The sequence below is a fragment of the Centruroides sculpturatus genome, unplaced genomic scaffold, assembly GCF_000671375.1.
Source record: "Centruroides sculpturatus isolate CEXI.00-Female unplaced genomic scaffold, Cexi_2.0 scaffold70, whole genome shotgun sequence".
NCBI lineage: Eukaryota > Metazoa > Arthropoda > Arachnida > Scorpiones > Buthidae > Centruroides > Centruroides sculpturatus.
In genome coordinates, this window is record NW_019384571.1 from 82,540 (window position 1) to 95,363 (window position 12,824).

Consider the following 12,824-nt stretch of genomic DNA (forward strand, 5'->3'; position numbering starts at 1 on the left):
AATAATTGTGCATACGCTGTCTTAATTTTTAACCATGCCCAGTAGCTTCAATACATGCGTAACGCCAGATTGTGCAAATTGGGCAAAGATACAAACGAGTATAAAGTCTGCAAGTATGAAGTTTTTCTTCATAAACCTGATTATTGAAGCCAAACGAATTGCCGAATTATTGAGCTCTAAGCTTGATGCCGCTATTAAAGCAACCGAGGCAGGCAAATCAAAAATACCAGAGAGCGAAAGAAGTACTACAATCTCGAAATCTTCCAGGCTACAGGTGAAAAAAAACATAATATCTGTCTTCTCTTAAACACATTAAACACGATTCCAATCACATCAATCGAATAGGAAAGGGCATTCTCGATAGCAAGACTTTTCATTACTAAAATAAGAATTAGAGTGAGTGATCGGAGTATTGATCATCTTTGCTTTTTAAAATCTTATAAAAGTTTATATATTAATACATAACAATTACATTAAATAAAATTTAAAAAATGTTATGCGGAGGGATGTTGCAATCCTGTTGTTTTCTGTATCACTCTTGTGTTCTCTAATTCTTTCTTGTAATGTTCGAGCAGTAGCATCGATAAAAAAGGTAGCGTTTGTATCGGATCTTAAAAATATCTTATAACATTGGGTTTTGTAGGGACGTTACGGGGTCTTTGTCGTTGCAAAGTATTCGCGATGATGGTAAAGCACTTACGGCAATATTTATTATTTCTAGATCTAAGAATAACTCGAACATACATTTGAAGTCTTCCACAAAGCATTTGCTCCATTACAAATACCACTTGCTAGGCTTAAAAAACGCTGCTATTCTTCCACTCATATACGTAAAGCCTACATTCATTATAGGAACAATTCTACGACAATTCGTGAAATAAATAAATGTCAAACAATCTGTTTCGGAAGCGAACTTTTCTTTAAGTAAGTCGTCTCTACCACAGGGTGAGGAATAACTTTTGCGTGACTCACCTCTCCTCAAGTCATCGCAAAAATTCAAGTTCTCTTCTTGCTCTTTACCATTCCTTAGCTGTTCAGGTAAAATAACAAGAAGTGCTTAAAAACATGGCTTAAATATTGCCATAAGTTCTTTACCATCATTACAAACACTTCAGAAGAATTAATAATAATAATTATCCATGGAGGAGATGATTATTATTATTAGTTATTCTTTTACAGTTAAGCTGCTTTTGTACGTATTCATATAGACATTCATATTCATATACTTTTGGTAATGGTATATTTTTTATTAATGGTAAATGACTTCTTCCAAATCCTTGTTTTTCCCAAATTAAATGTAGACTGCATACTTTTACTTCTCTTTTTTAAAGCGGAATACACTAAAAACATTGGTGCAGAGTGCCAAAGATGCGAGATGGCTTAAATACATTAAATACTTTTTCATAAACACTTTTTTTAAATGGAGGTGCATCTTATGTGCTGTAAAATACATTATATATTTCTACTTTTCATATCAATACCATACGTTATTTTAGTACCTAGTGTACTGGCGGTTATGGAGTATATTTGTATTCAGCTCCGTAATTATGTAACTCCGTAAGAAAAAATCCATGTACCGTACAGTACATGAGTGAAATTCGTATACCGGAAAGCGTACAAAAAGCGTACACTGCATACTGTACATATGTTTGTCATTTGTTTTTATGTTTGTATTATATGCGATTTGTCAAACAGCACTCAACATGTAACTACTTTGTACTCATACTGTATTTACGTTTGTTACCTATTAATACGTTTGTGCTATCTGTCGTTGTCACATAGCACTCCCCATGTAACTATTGTACTATTGTTAATCTGCATAAGGTACTGTACATTCATTTGTCATATGTTATTATGTTTGTACTGTCTACGATTTGTCAGACAGCTCTCAACTTGTAATTTCTTGTAACAATATTAATCTACACACTGTATTTACGTTATTACCTGTTCATATGTTAGTGCTGTTTGCGATCTGTAACGTGGCACTCCCAACCTGTATTCCTCTGTGACATTCTTGTTATCGTTATTGTTTTTTTCTGCTGATCTATTCTTATAAAACACCGTCGCGGGACGTCCATGGACTCATTTCTTTTCATCCCCTTTCCTTTCTTATCCCCACCCCATTTCCCCCCTTTTTCCCCCTTTTTCCATAACACAGGTTGTAACAAAGAATGATACCTGTCTTACTACTACTACTAGTACTACTAGTACTACTAGCTACTACTACTACTACTACTACTACTACTAGTACTACTAGTACTACTAGCTACTACTACTACTACTACTACTACTACTACTACTACTACTGCTGCTGCTCCCCGCATCCCGAAAAAATTACTCATTGGGCTGCAATTTACAAAAATTGTAGACATAAATTCCCACTGTCTGTCTGTCCTTCCTTAATCTCGAGAATGGAGTTAGAAAGATGCAAGTTAAGATCAGACATGGAAACATTAGGGACAGGAGGCCCCGATTAACTATATTATATGAACTTCCAATGCAAACTGGAAGTCTCGTTAATCCAATTAAAAAATTTTCCTGTGAACTAGTTAGACGACGAGTATGACTATTGCTAACAGGAAGAGACGGACGACATTCGGATTTCATAGGTCTACAATTTTCAAATTGCAGCCCAATAAAACAAACTAGAAATATAGTTTTCATTGCATATATTTAAATATATTGAAATCTTATAGGTTTTTTTCCTCTGACTGTTTCAAAAATTTCAAGCTTTTTCAATCAATCGAATAAAAATTATCTAGCAGTAATTAGTAATGACATTTGTATTATTTCAAAACAATGGTCGAATAAAATATTGTTAGACTAACCTTTCCAAAATTTGTCAAAAAAAAACTTCAGGAGGAAAGATATACGTAGATATGGATTCATTTAATGAAAATTTCAAACAGGTGGAAAGAGAAATGGAGTCCACTATAAGAAGACTGAAAGAAGAGATGGACAGAATCGAACAAGTGATGGAGGAGCATTTCATGGCTGTATCGGACCAAGCTCGAAGAAGATTGCAATATGAAAGGTATTAATATAAAGGAAAACTTTATAATATATAATACAAAAGATCATGAATTGATGCGGTTTTAAAATCCAATGAATACACAGGGTGCGATTTGAAATGGGATAAAGGGAATTTTTCTCTTCTAATAGAGTCGGACTGGCCATCTAGTAATTTTGGCAAATACCAGAAAGATTGACATATTTAAGGACATAGAGGCACAAAGAATTAATCTTGTTATTGTTTGTATATAGCAACGCGACTCGCGGGCATTTTGCGGAGGGTGATGTCTCCCTGTTTACAAACGAAGAAAATCCGGAAAAGTTTACGTAGCCAGACCGCTGGCGTGGTGCGCACCTACAACCAACTAATGTTTGGTGGCTTTATCCACTCTGCCACTGGTAGGCAAAAAAGAAAAGCCCGTTGTAATTATTTTTATATTGTAATTGATTATATTATATTCAAATTAACCTAATTACGTAGTATTAATTTCTTTAATTGAATTAAGTTTATTTTAAAAGGCCAATTTTTAATATAATACCGGGACAAATTTTGCCTTCTATTCTTTCGCAGTGGCGTACAGTAGGGGGCGGCACTTTTTAGGAGCGACAAAATTTCACAATAAATAATAAGAATATCTTGTAAAATTTTGAAACATCCTAATCTATACTTGCATCGCGCCTACGATAGTGCTATCGTCCGGACAGTCCGGGAATCGGCTCGCCGGGTGAAATAGTAACTTTTTCATCCGAGGAGTTCCTGCGAAACCTGTTGACAGTTGACCTTTTTTTTTTTTTGTTTTGTTTTTGCCTGTACGACTCATTCGCGTTCATATACACCACTAATATCCAATAGAACTGTTTTAAACAGGTCGCTGCAATATCACCGAATTTTTCATTGCTTGTTCTGTGAAAAAAACTCAATTTTGGTCTTTTAAATTGAAATATCTAAATAAGGGGGCCGAAATTTTCCTCCGCCCCAGGCGGCTGACACCCACGGTACGCCACTGGTGACTAGACTAGCAAATGACTGGATCATTCACTGGTTTAGTCACACTATCTTTTATATCCCCCGATCTGAAGAAATGGAAGTATCCCATCTAGGAATAGCTACTACTTTACACAATTGCATTTATATCATCACTTGTGACGTCTAAATTGTACGAATTTTTTCCAACAAAAACTGCACGGAATAGGTATATGTAGGTATAGTCAACTGCCACTTTATTTTATATTTCAACAGCGCTTTTTCTTTTGCTTTGTTCAATTATCTACTGCTCAGTAATGCTGGACAGCAATGTTTAGGAATGCTTAGGATAAACATACCTAGCTGATTTCTCTCTGGACTACAAACCCAATGGAGAATTGCTTATTGGTACATGTTACTGTTTCATGCATGTTTTAAAGTGATTCAAAAATTTGTTACAATACATGTAGGCTAGAATTACTACCAAGATCGTTGCAGTAGAATTACTACCAAGATCTTTGTGTTAGCTGCCTCTAATAGCAAAATGAGATACTATTGTAAGACTATCGTACATAACAGAGTGATCATCTCTCGGTAGAAATCTTGTAAATTATATATACTATATATATATGAACTTTATTCTTTATTGTTATTTATTTGTTTATAGAACAACAAACATGCTGTCTGGAGAATATAACCAAGTCGGAGAAGAAATCGAAAGTATAAAAAACGACATGAGACGATTACGCACAGAAATGGAAAGAATGAAGAGGGAGATGAATTCATTTACACAGGACACAATTGAGAGATCGTCATCTCGTAGTCCAAGTGTGCCCATTAGGGGTGATAAACGGTAATCTGTTTAGATCGCAAATGAATGTTGTTGTTATTCACATTAAAACTAATTTACAAACGCTACAGCATTACATATGATTCATTCAGAAGCGACAGTAGCTCAATTCAGCGAGAATTCGATCAAATTGAACAACAAATAGAAGACGAAAGAAAAAGAATGGAAGAAGATATGAATCGAATGAAAAATGATGTAGAACGCATGATTTCTGAATCAGGGTTTATCACAAATAAACTTCCTACCGGAATCAATTACCCTTGCACTGAAGACAGACAGCTATTTAATCGAGATACTTTACCGTGGAGACTGGCAGAAGATCCATTAGTTCAAAATAATTCTAGAGGAAATCGTTTAGATCTAAAAATAGATCTTCGAGAATATGCACCAGAAGAAATCTTTGTTAATGTTGAAAACAATCGCTTAGTGGTAGGAAAGACAGAAAATATTTGATGTTTGTCCATCAAGTATAACTCAAAAATGACAAAAATTTTCTTTTTTTATAGATATTAGCAGCACAAAATAAAAAAGACGGAACTAGAAATATCAAGAAGGCATTCAAATATGAAACAAATCTTCCTGAAGGAATTTCTGCCGACAAATTGGATAAAAAATTTTCTAGTGATGGAATCCTCAATATACAAGCATCTCTTCCCGAATACATTCAACAATAAACTGACTAAGTCTTGACTATTAAAACAAGAAAAGAATTTCAAAATTTATCCACCAACAAAATTATTTATATTTTTCATTTAAATGATGATAATTGATGTCTAATCATAATATATATGATTAGAAAATAAAAATCAATTGAGTAAACGCGTATCTTTTTCTATTCTCAAGCTTGAATCTTGTTCATGTCTTTCATGCATATACACAGAATAAATATACTCGTATACAGAGCCGGACCATCACATAGACAAATGAGACAAATGTCTAGAGCCCCCGGGTTTTTGAAGGGCCCGATCAAACTGTCTATTTTGAAAAGATTTGCAAATAAGATAGTTTACTTTTCTGTTGGACAATCAGAGGCGTAGCTATCGTGGAGCAGTTGGAGCAAATTGCTCCGGGCGCACGAATCATGGGGGCGCCAAGTTAGAAAGGGCGAAATAAAAATTTGTAAAACATTTGTAAAAAAATGTTTGCATTTAATAATTAATTAATTAACTATTAGATTTGAATCCGTTGGACAATTTTGTACACTTTTAAAGTTCTTATCACTTGCATATCTTGTGAAGTCATCTGATAAAAATATTCTGGAAGAATCAGAACTTCTACAATCGGCACATCCAGTGCCGGCCCGAGGCAAGTTTATGGAGCGAGCGAGATCCTATTATGGCGCCCTGGGGTGGAACCCCACCCACGGACTCGACCCACTCGCGTCTTAAATTAACAGATAAGGCCATTCGGATACTGGCCACACGCTTGCAATTAGAATATCGAAAAGTGAAAAAAAATATTTTTTCCTTTAATTTTCTTTACCACTGAGGCACCCTCTAGGACTTAGCGCCTGGAGCAGCTGCTCCGTTCGCCCTATGGTAGGGCCGGCTCTGGGCACATCCTTCCGACATTTCGCCTAGTTTTGGACCTCAATTGCTTCGATTTAAAATGTGTTTTTATACTCGGGTAAACGAAATTACTTCTACACGCGAAGTTGTCAAACTTTACTTTTAATAAAGAAATTAATTCACACCGCAGCCTCAAGTAGGTTTTCCGACATTATTGCAGCATGCCTCATTTTTTAAAACTTTACTGGCGACAACAGCCACAGCAGAACGAAGATTTTCAAAACTAAAATTAATAAAAAATTATTTAAGCAGCGTGTCACAACACTGTCTTCTTTGGCCTTATTAATTGAAAAAACAATATCTTGTCAACTTGATCTGGAGAAAGCGATTGACCGATTTGCAAACGAAAACGAGAAAACAACAATATTGAAGTTTTTTTATGTATTATTATGTATTTGTTATGAAACTAAACTTGCATACATTTTGTCAATACAGTTTATATACTGTGATACTGTGTGATAATTATTATTAGGTACTCCGTACTTAAAGAATTATTTTGTTTTATTTTTATACTAGCTCTACCCAGCCACACATTGCTGTGGCTCAAAATGTATCTATTATAAATGTATAACACTCCCCGCGGGGGGAAATTTCGAAAAATCCCTTCTTAGTGTACATTCTCTTGACGAACCGTATTAAAACGCAAAAAACCGCATCTAAAATAGTATAATAGAAGCCGAGTTCTTCACGGTCAGCCTTAATTCTGTTCCTCTAATCCGGGGGGAGGAATTTAGACATCTATATAATATAAAAACACGTACGTATTCGAATGCAACGTTGTTTCAAAATTTCAAAGCAATCGGTGAAGAACTTTCGAAGATTTAAGATTTTGAACAAACGAACATTTACATTTTTATTTATATAGATGATAATATGGTATTATTATATATTTATTAATTGAATATCTTATTATAGAAATGCCTCGAATCTCAAATAAATTATTAAGTAAGGTTAAAACTTTACTTAATAACAATTTATAATAAATCGAAATAATTAGATATATGTTTTTAAATTAAATGTACAAAACAAATTTCGCGAGACCTCTTCCGAGGAACAAGGGGCGCACTGATTCTACTTGTTCCAGGGCGCTGAATATGTAGCTACGCCACTGGCTCAGAATATGCGGAAAGTATTTCTCTGGGAGGGGAATCTAGTTCAAAAACTCCAATTTGGAACTCGTTGCTACCGCTTTGGGCCCGTCTGAGGATCCAGGATCGAAAAACTCCTGGAATTTTTATGGGCGGTCCATCTCGGATATATTGGGCCCCGTCCTTCCATATCCGGTCGGTTCTCATTGTAGGTCTGATCGAACCTACGATGAGTATGGCTAAAAAGACAATCGTTTTATTTGTATACGGCAGAGAGCCAAAAATGAATAAATAAATTTAACGTTGTCTGATAGAAAAACTGCTATTTTATACCGAAGTCATCACAAAACATGGTTCACCTTTCTGTACCTAAAAAATCCAAGCATCGTTTTCTTTCCTGTACCTAAAAAATCCAAGCATCGTTTTCTTTCCGGTTCCGCCTCAATTCGACCGCGACACGACAAAACGCGCGATGTCCTAGCTATACTTCTATGTACTGTACTGTACGATACATTCTAAACAAGTTAATGTTGCTCATTTATCCTCTGCTTATTAAGAGACAGAAATAAACGTATTTGTCTTATAATTAAGTAAACTGAATCTCAACATTGTAGATCGTTTTCAGTTTTCTGATCACATCCAGGGGTGGATCTACATAGGGACTAATAAGGATTAAGCCCTGGGCCCACAAAAATTGAATTATCACATTTTTTTATACTTTTTCATTAACAAAGAACGCTTATCGTATAGTAAAAAATTGTTAATAGTTTTTTTTATAACTCTCCGCCCTGTGGACACTAAGTGGGCTCTTTTAGCAAGTCCATTATGGGTTCGGCCAGGCTCACAATGAGGCGACCGGGTGGTGAGGGACGAGGCCCGAGATACGGAACGGACCACTCCCCGAAAAATTCCTGGGGATCTTTCGACCAGTCCGATTCAATTCCGGGTCCCCCAGAGAGAAGTTGACCGCTCGGTTATAGTTAATAGGTTAGGTTAAGTTTGGTAAAAATTGAACTTCAATAAGCCCTAGGCCCTAAAAAACCTAGACCTGCGCCTGGACACATCTACGTCTGGTGTAAAATTCAGTAATTGGACTAGCTCAGCTAACAAGCAGAGGATCAGACATTCGGATGGGTTATTCCTTCGAGACTGCCTGTCCTTGCGGAACTTCAGAATTTTTTATTGCCCACAAACGAAGAAAAGCTCTCAATAGAGGTGTAGCTAGAGCGGGGAAGAAGGGCACGTCCCCCGGTAGCCACTCGCAGAGGGGTACCAAATGGTCTCCAAGACAAACAAGTTTTGTTTCTGGAGGGGAGGGGGCGAGGGAGGGGGTCGCAAATATAGTGTCGTACCTCGGGAACCAGTTATGTTCGCTACGTCATTGTCAATCAGTCAGTCAGTCGGCCATTTAAAATACAAAGAACTAAATAAAATGCTTAATTTTTCGTCTTATTTTATTATTAAAAATTTAAGCTTACCTTAACAATTTGAAGTACCACAACTTTGGTACGTATATCTCATCAGTTCCTGCTCCCGATTTGATTGATGCTTTAACTTTTTTCATTTCTTTTCTGTATGCGCTTCTGATATTGTTTATTTTTTTATAACGCTTTCTTTATCGGCCTTTGGTTCCATTTCTTTTAGTTTTTCGATTAAACGGAGATAAGCAGCTTCTTTCTTGCGTCTATTGTAGTATTCTTTATTTTTAATATGCCAAAGGCATGGTTCGCTCTCGTAAATTTTTAAAAATTCCTCCAAATCTTCACGTGACATTGTTCTAACTACTGAACGATATACGACGGCACACACGTTTTGGTGGGTCTACTCAGTCTGACACACCGCAGGAAAATCAAATGGTTTTTCGATTCTACTGAGGTGGTCAGCGAAGCTGTTAAATTGTACCCCATAAACTATAAAGGTCAGGCATGCATGATTACTCCTTTGAGGATTAACCTGATGAATACGGGCGTTTCTACTCAGGTGGTCGGTAGAATTTGCCGAAACTGTTAAATTTTCCCCCACACATTTCCAGGAATGATTAAAAATCAGGCATGCATGGTTACTCCTTTGAGAATTAACCCATGGTGTATAGCAGCCTTAAGTATGTAGTCCTTAACACAAACAGCTCCTTGTCGAAATAACAGGACCCATTCTGAAACATTCATTTTGATTTATGAGAGATTAAAAGTCGTGATATCATCTCCTATTTAGCGAAAATAACGTCTCTAAATTTAAGTATTTCCAAGTCGTTAAATAAAATTTTTATTTCATATTTGTTTTCAGATATAGTAGTATTGTCATATTTGAAGTATAACACGGGCACATGAAGAAATGACTCTCCGCGTAAGATTAAAGATGGTCACTGTACAAGTCTATATTAAAAATCGAACGATACGTTAAATTGATTTGTAGATACTAATTTTTTTTCATTGATCAATTTTAAGCAAGCAGTCATATAAATATTGCATAACTGTGGTCATGGACGTCGATCTGTATAAGACAAGGAATGTATTTCTCAATATTTTTGCACTAGTAAATTGTCGAAACGAAACTAGAAACGAACACTCTAGCAACAAATTAACCTTATTTTGTATATTCATTCAAAAACTCGAGAATGGGTAACTTTTCTTACTAGGGTTTCTCATTTCCCGGGATTTAATTACTGTAACTATTTTTAAGATATAAAATAAATACGATATAATTATTTTTCATTTTTAATAATTTAATACGTCCTGCAACCTCCAAATTAATAATAATGTTATGTAAAATATGAATTATTTGAATTACATTGAAATTTTCACAAATGGAAAATTATTATTAAAGTTTGTTGGAAACTGCTTACAAAAAAACCCCTTTGAATTGAGTTGAAAATTTAAAGAAAAAAAATGAACTTAGATCAAACTTCTAAGTTAGAAGGCAATTTTCACTTTCTAAATAAAAACATAATAGAAAATATTATTGTAAACTTGTATAATAAGATTTTAAAAAGCAAAGATGGTCGATACTCCGATCATTCCTAACTCGTTTTCGAGATACGTTGCAGTATTTCTTTTGCTATCTAGTATTATTGATTTGTCTACCTGGGCTTCTTTAATAGCGGAAGCTAGCTTATAGCTCGATAATTCGGCACTTCGTTTGGCTTTAATAATCAGGTTTATGAAGAAAATCTTAATACTCGTTGGTATCCTTGTCCAATCTGGCACAATGCAGTTATTGGATATGGTTAAAAATTAAGACAGCATCGGCACAATTATTCAAGATATTACAGGTTCTGACAAAGAATTTTCGCAGTCCTGCCACAAATAGGCTACATATTGATTATTAACAATCTGTGACATGCCATAACGAGCAAAAATTTTAAAAATATGAGGGCTTAAAATTATTCTGACAGTTTATGAATTAATTATACTTTATATTTGCAAAATTTCCTCAACCTTAACACAAAATAAGAAAAAAGTGAACTTTTAAAAAATTTGCGGGATCCCCCTTAGACAAACCCTATTTCTTACCCATTGTCATTGGCCTGTCCCTATAATATGCAGTTTGACCCCGATGATTGTTCTCAGAAATGTGAAATTTCTGTAATTGAAAATAGAGTAAAATAAATTTTTTCATGGTATAAGAATTTTACTGCCGACGAAAATCGTTAATTATGATAAATATCGGATGATTTAAATTATTGTTAAATTTAATCTTCCTTTATATTTTTAATTTAATTCTGATTTAATTTTATATTTCTAATTTAGAATTATTAACATTTTACTAAAGTAGTTCCTAAAATGTTTCGTATTTTAGCAACTAGTTATTTTTAATTACGTGGTAAAAAACTGACATGGACATGCCGGAGTTTCACGACACTCGAACAAGAGATTAAGGAGACCACTAGGAAGTTCGATAATTTTCATTATACTATTATAGAGTATAAAATTTCAGTAATAACGGGTATTTTGTTGAATTACGATAAAAATCTCCAACAAAAATTCGTTTTAAAAACACCGACACATTAGCACAAAGTTAAAATTGTCTGTGGCCCCATCTGCTATTATTTTTATTAAAAATCTTATAAAAAGGTAAAAAAGGCTTATTTTTCAGGTAGAAACAATATTTCTAAAAATTGTAAATGCCAACAACAATAATAGTCCCCACTCGAGATAGACAAGATTCCTGTATTTCCACATCCTCTCGACCATTAACCATCAAAATTTAATATCATCAACGAGGAATAACCCTGCCTGTTCTGAGATACTATACAAAAACATGCTCCAACACACAATTTTGAAAGACATATATATAGCGGTTTTTTTTTGTTCCCCAATTTCAAAAGAACTCGAGTCAATAAATTTTAAATAGCAATTGCCATTGAATTTCGTTTTGCAACGAAATACGGTATTTTATTCCTATCATTGTCCTTGAAACTATAACTGCAGGTGAAACAAAAAATTCATCAAGAGCTAAATAAGCAAAACAGGTGGACAGATCAATTATCATGCATGTTTCCTTTTGATATTAAAACTTGTTTGTTTATTGGTTTTTTAAGTACTGTCTCTTCCTTTACAAGTTCCCGTAAATTCAAATTTTTATGGCGTAATGGGCAAGAAAAAGATATATTTCGGTATTATTGAATATTTAAAGTTCTAAACTTTTAATGCAGTAGTAACTTTATTTTGCTTTTTAGAAAATTTTTACTGTAATTTTATAAGCTTTGATGTTCTATTATATGTTCAATATGTAATTTTTAAATTCTCAATTACTGTATTTATAATTTATATTGAAAGATATAAATTACACTAATTTTTTAATAAGCAATTTATTATGAAATATTGTACTGTACAAGGAACATACAATTATAGTACTGTGTAATAAAATCGCAACTTATATTTTGTTTTTATATCGACAGTATTTGTCTTTAAATGTCAATGTTAAAAAACAATACTGCTAAATGGGCGTTCGTGGTATCGATGTTTATGTAAATGTCATTTAAAACGATATAACCCACGAATAAAATTCAGCGTTGCAAAACTAAGTTTATTTTATATCAAACGCTTGCTGATGAAAAAATAGAGATTCCATAGGATGTATAATCTGTTTAGTATAAGCTCAGAGTTTTTAGTACTCTGTTATATCGCGCTTTTTCATTGTCTCCCGACAAGTCTGATATAACAAGGGGTTACCGTATTATAAATTTTGGATTCCTTAAGAGCCAATGTCGAGAAAAAAAAAGTGCGAGGGGCGATCAAAATTTAACATCGGGGAAAATACGGTGTTCTGTCAAATTCTATAACAGTCAGGAAAGTAATCTAATTTAATTAAGACTGTTCAAAAAAGCAACCTCGATCGCAATA

The 12,824-nt window shown here is 34.3% G+C and overlaps 1 protein-coding gene across 2 annotated transcripts; it reads left to right on the top strand.

Moving 5' to 3' along the window:
* Positions 1-2,779: 2,779 nt before the first annotated feature.
* Positions 2,780-5,643, top strand: LOC111624201. 2 transcript variants are annotated; one of them, XM_023367010.1, is made up of 4 exons: positions 2,780-3,034; positions 4,644-4,829; positions 4,919-5,255; positions 5,333-5,643. In XM_023367010.1, the coding sequence occupies exons 1-4, from the start codon at positions 2,880-2,882 to the stop codon at positions 5,498-5,500; spliced, it is 846 nt and encodes a 281-aa protein (XP_023222778.1). In that variant the 5' UTR covers positions 2,780-2,879; the 3' UTR covers positions 5,501-5,643. The 2 variants fall into 2 exon arrangements, with proteins under 2 accessions (XP_023222778.1, XP_023222777.1); XM_023367009.1 differs by having other exon boundaries at positions 2,781-3,034; positions 4,898-5,255.
* Positions 5,644-12,824: the final 7,181 nt, after the last annotated feature.

Excerpts from the sequence above, each read along its gene's own strand:
- LOC111624201 (XM_023367009.1), top strand. The coding sequence starts at position 2,880 with ATGGATTCATTTAATGAAAATTTCAAACAGGTGGAAAGAGAAATGGAG. Across the intron at positions 4,830-4,897 it reads CCCATTAGGGGTGATAAACG|CATTACATATGATTCATTCA; the intron begins GTAATCTGTTTA and ends CAAACGCTACAG. Across the intron at positions 5,256-5,332 it reads TTGAAAACAATCGCTTAGTG|ATATTAGCAGCACAAAATAA; the intron begins GTAGGAAAGACA and ends CTTTTTTTATAG.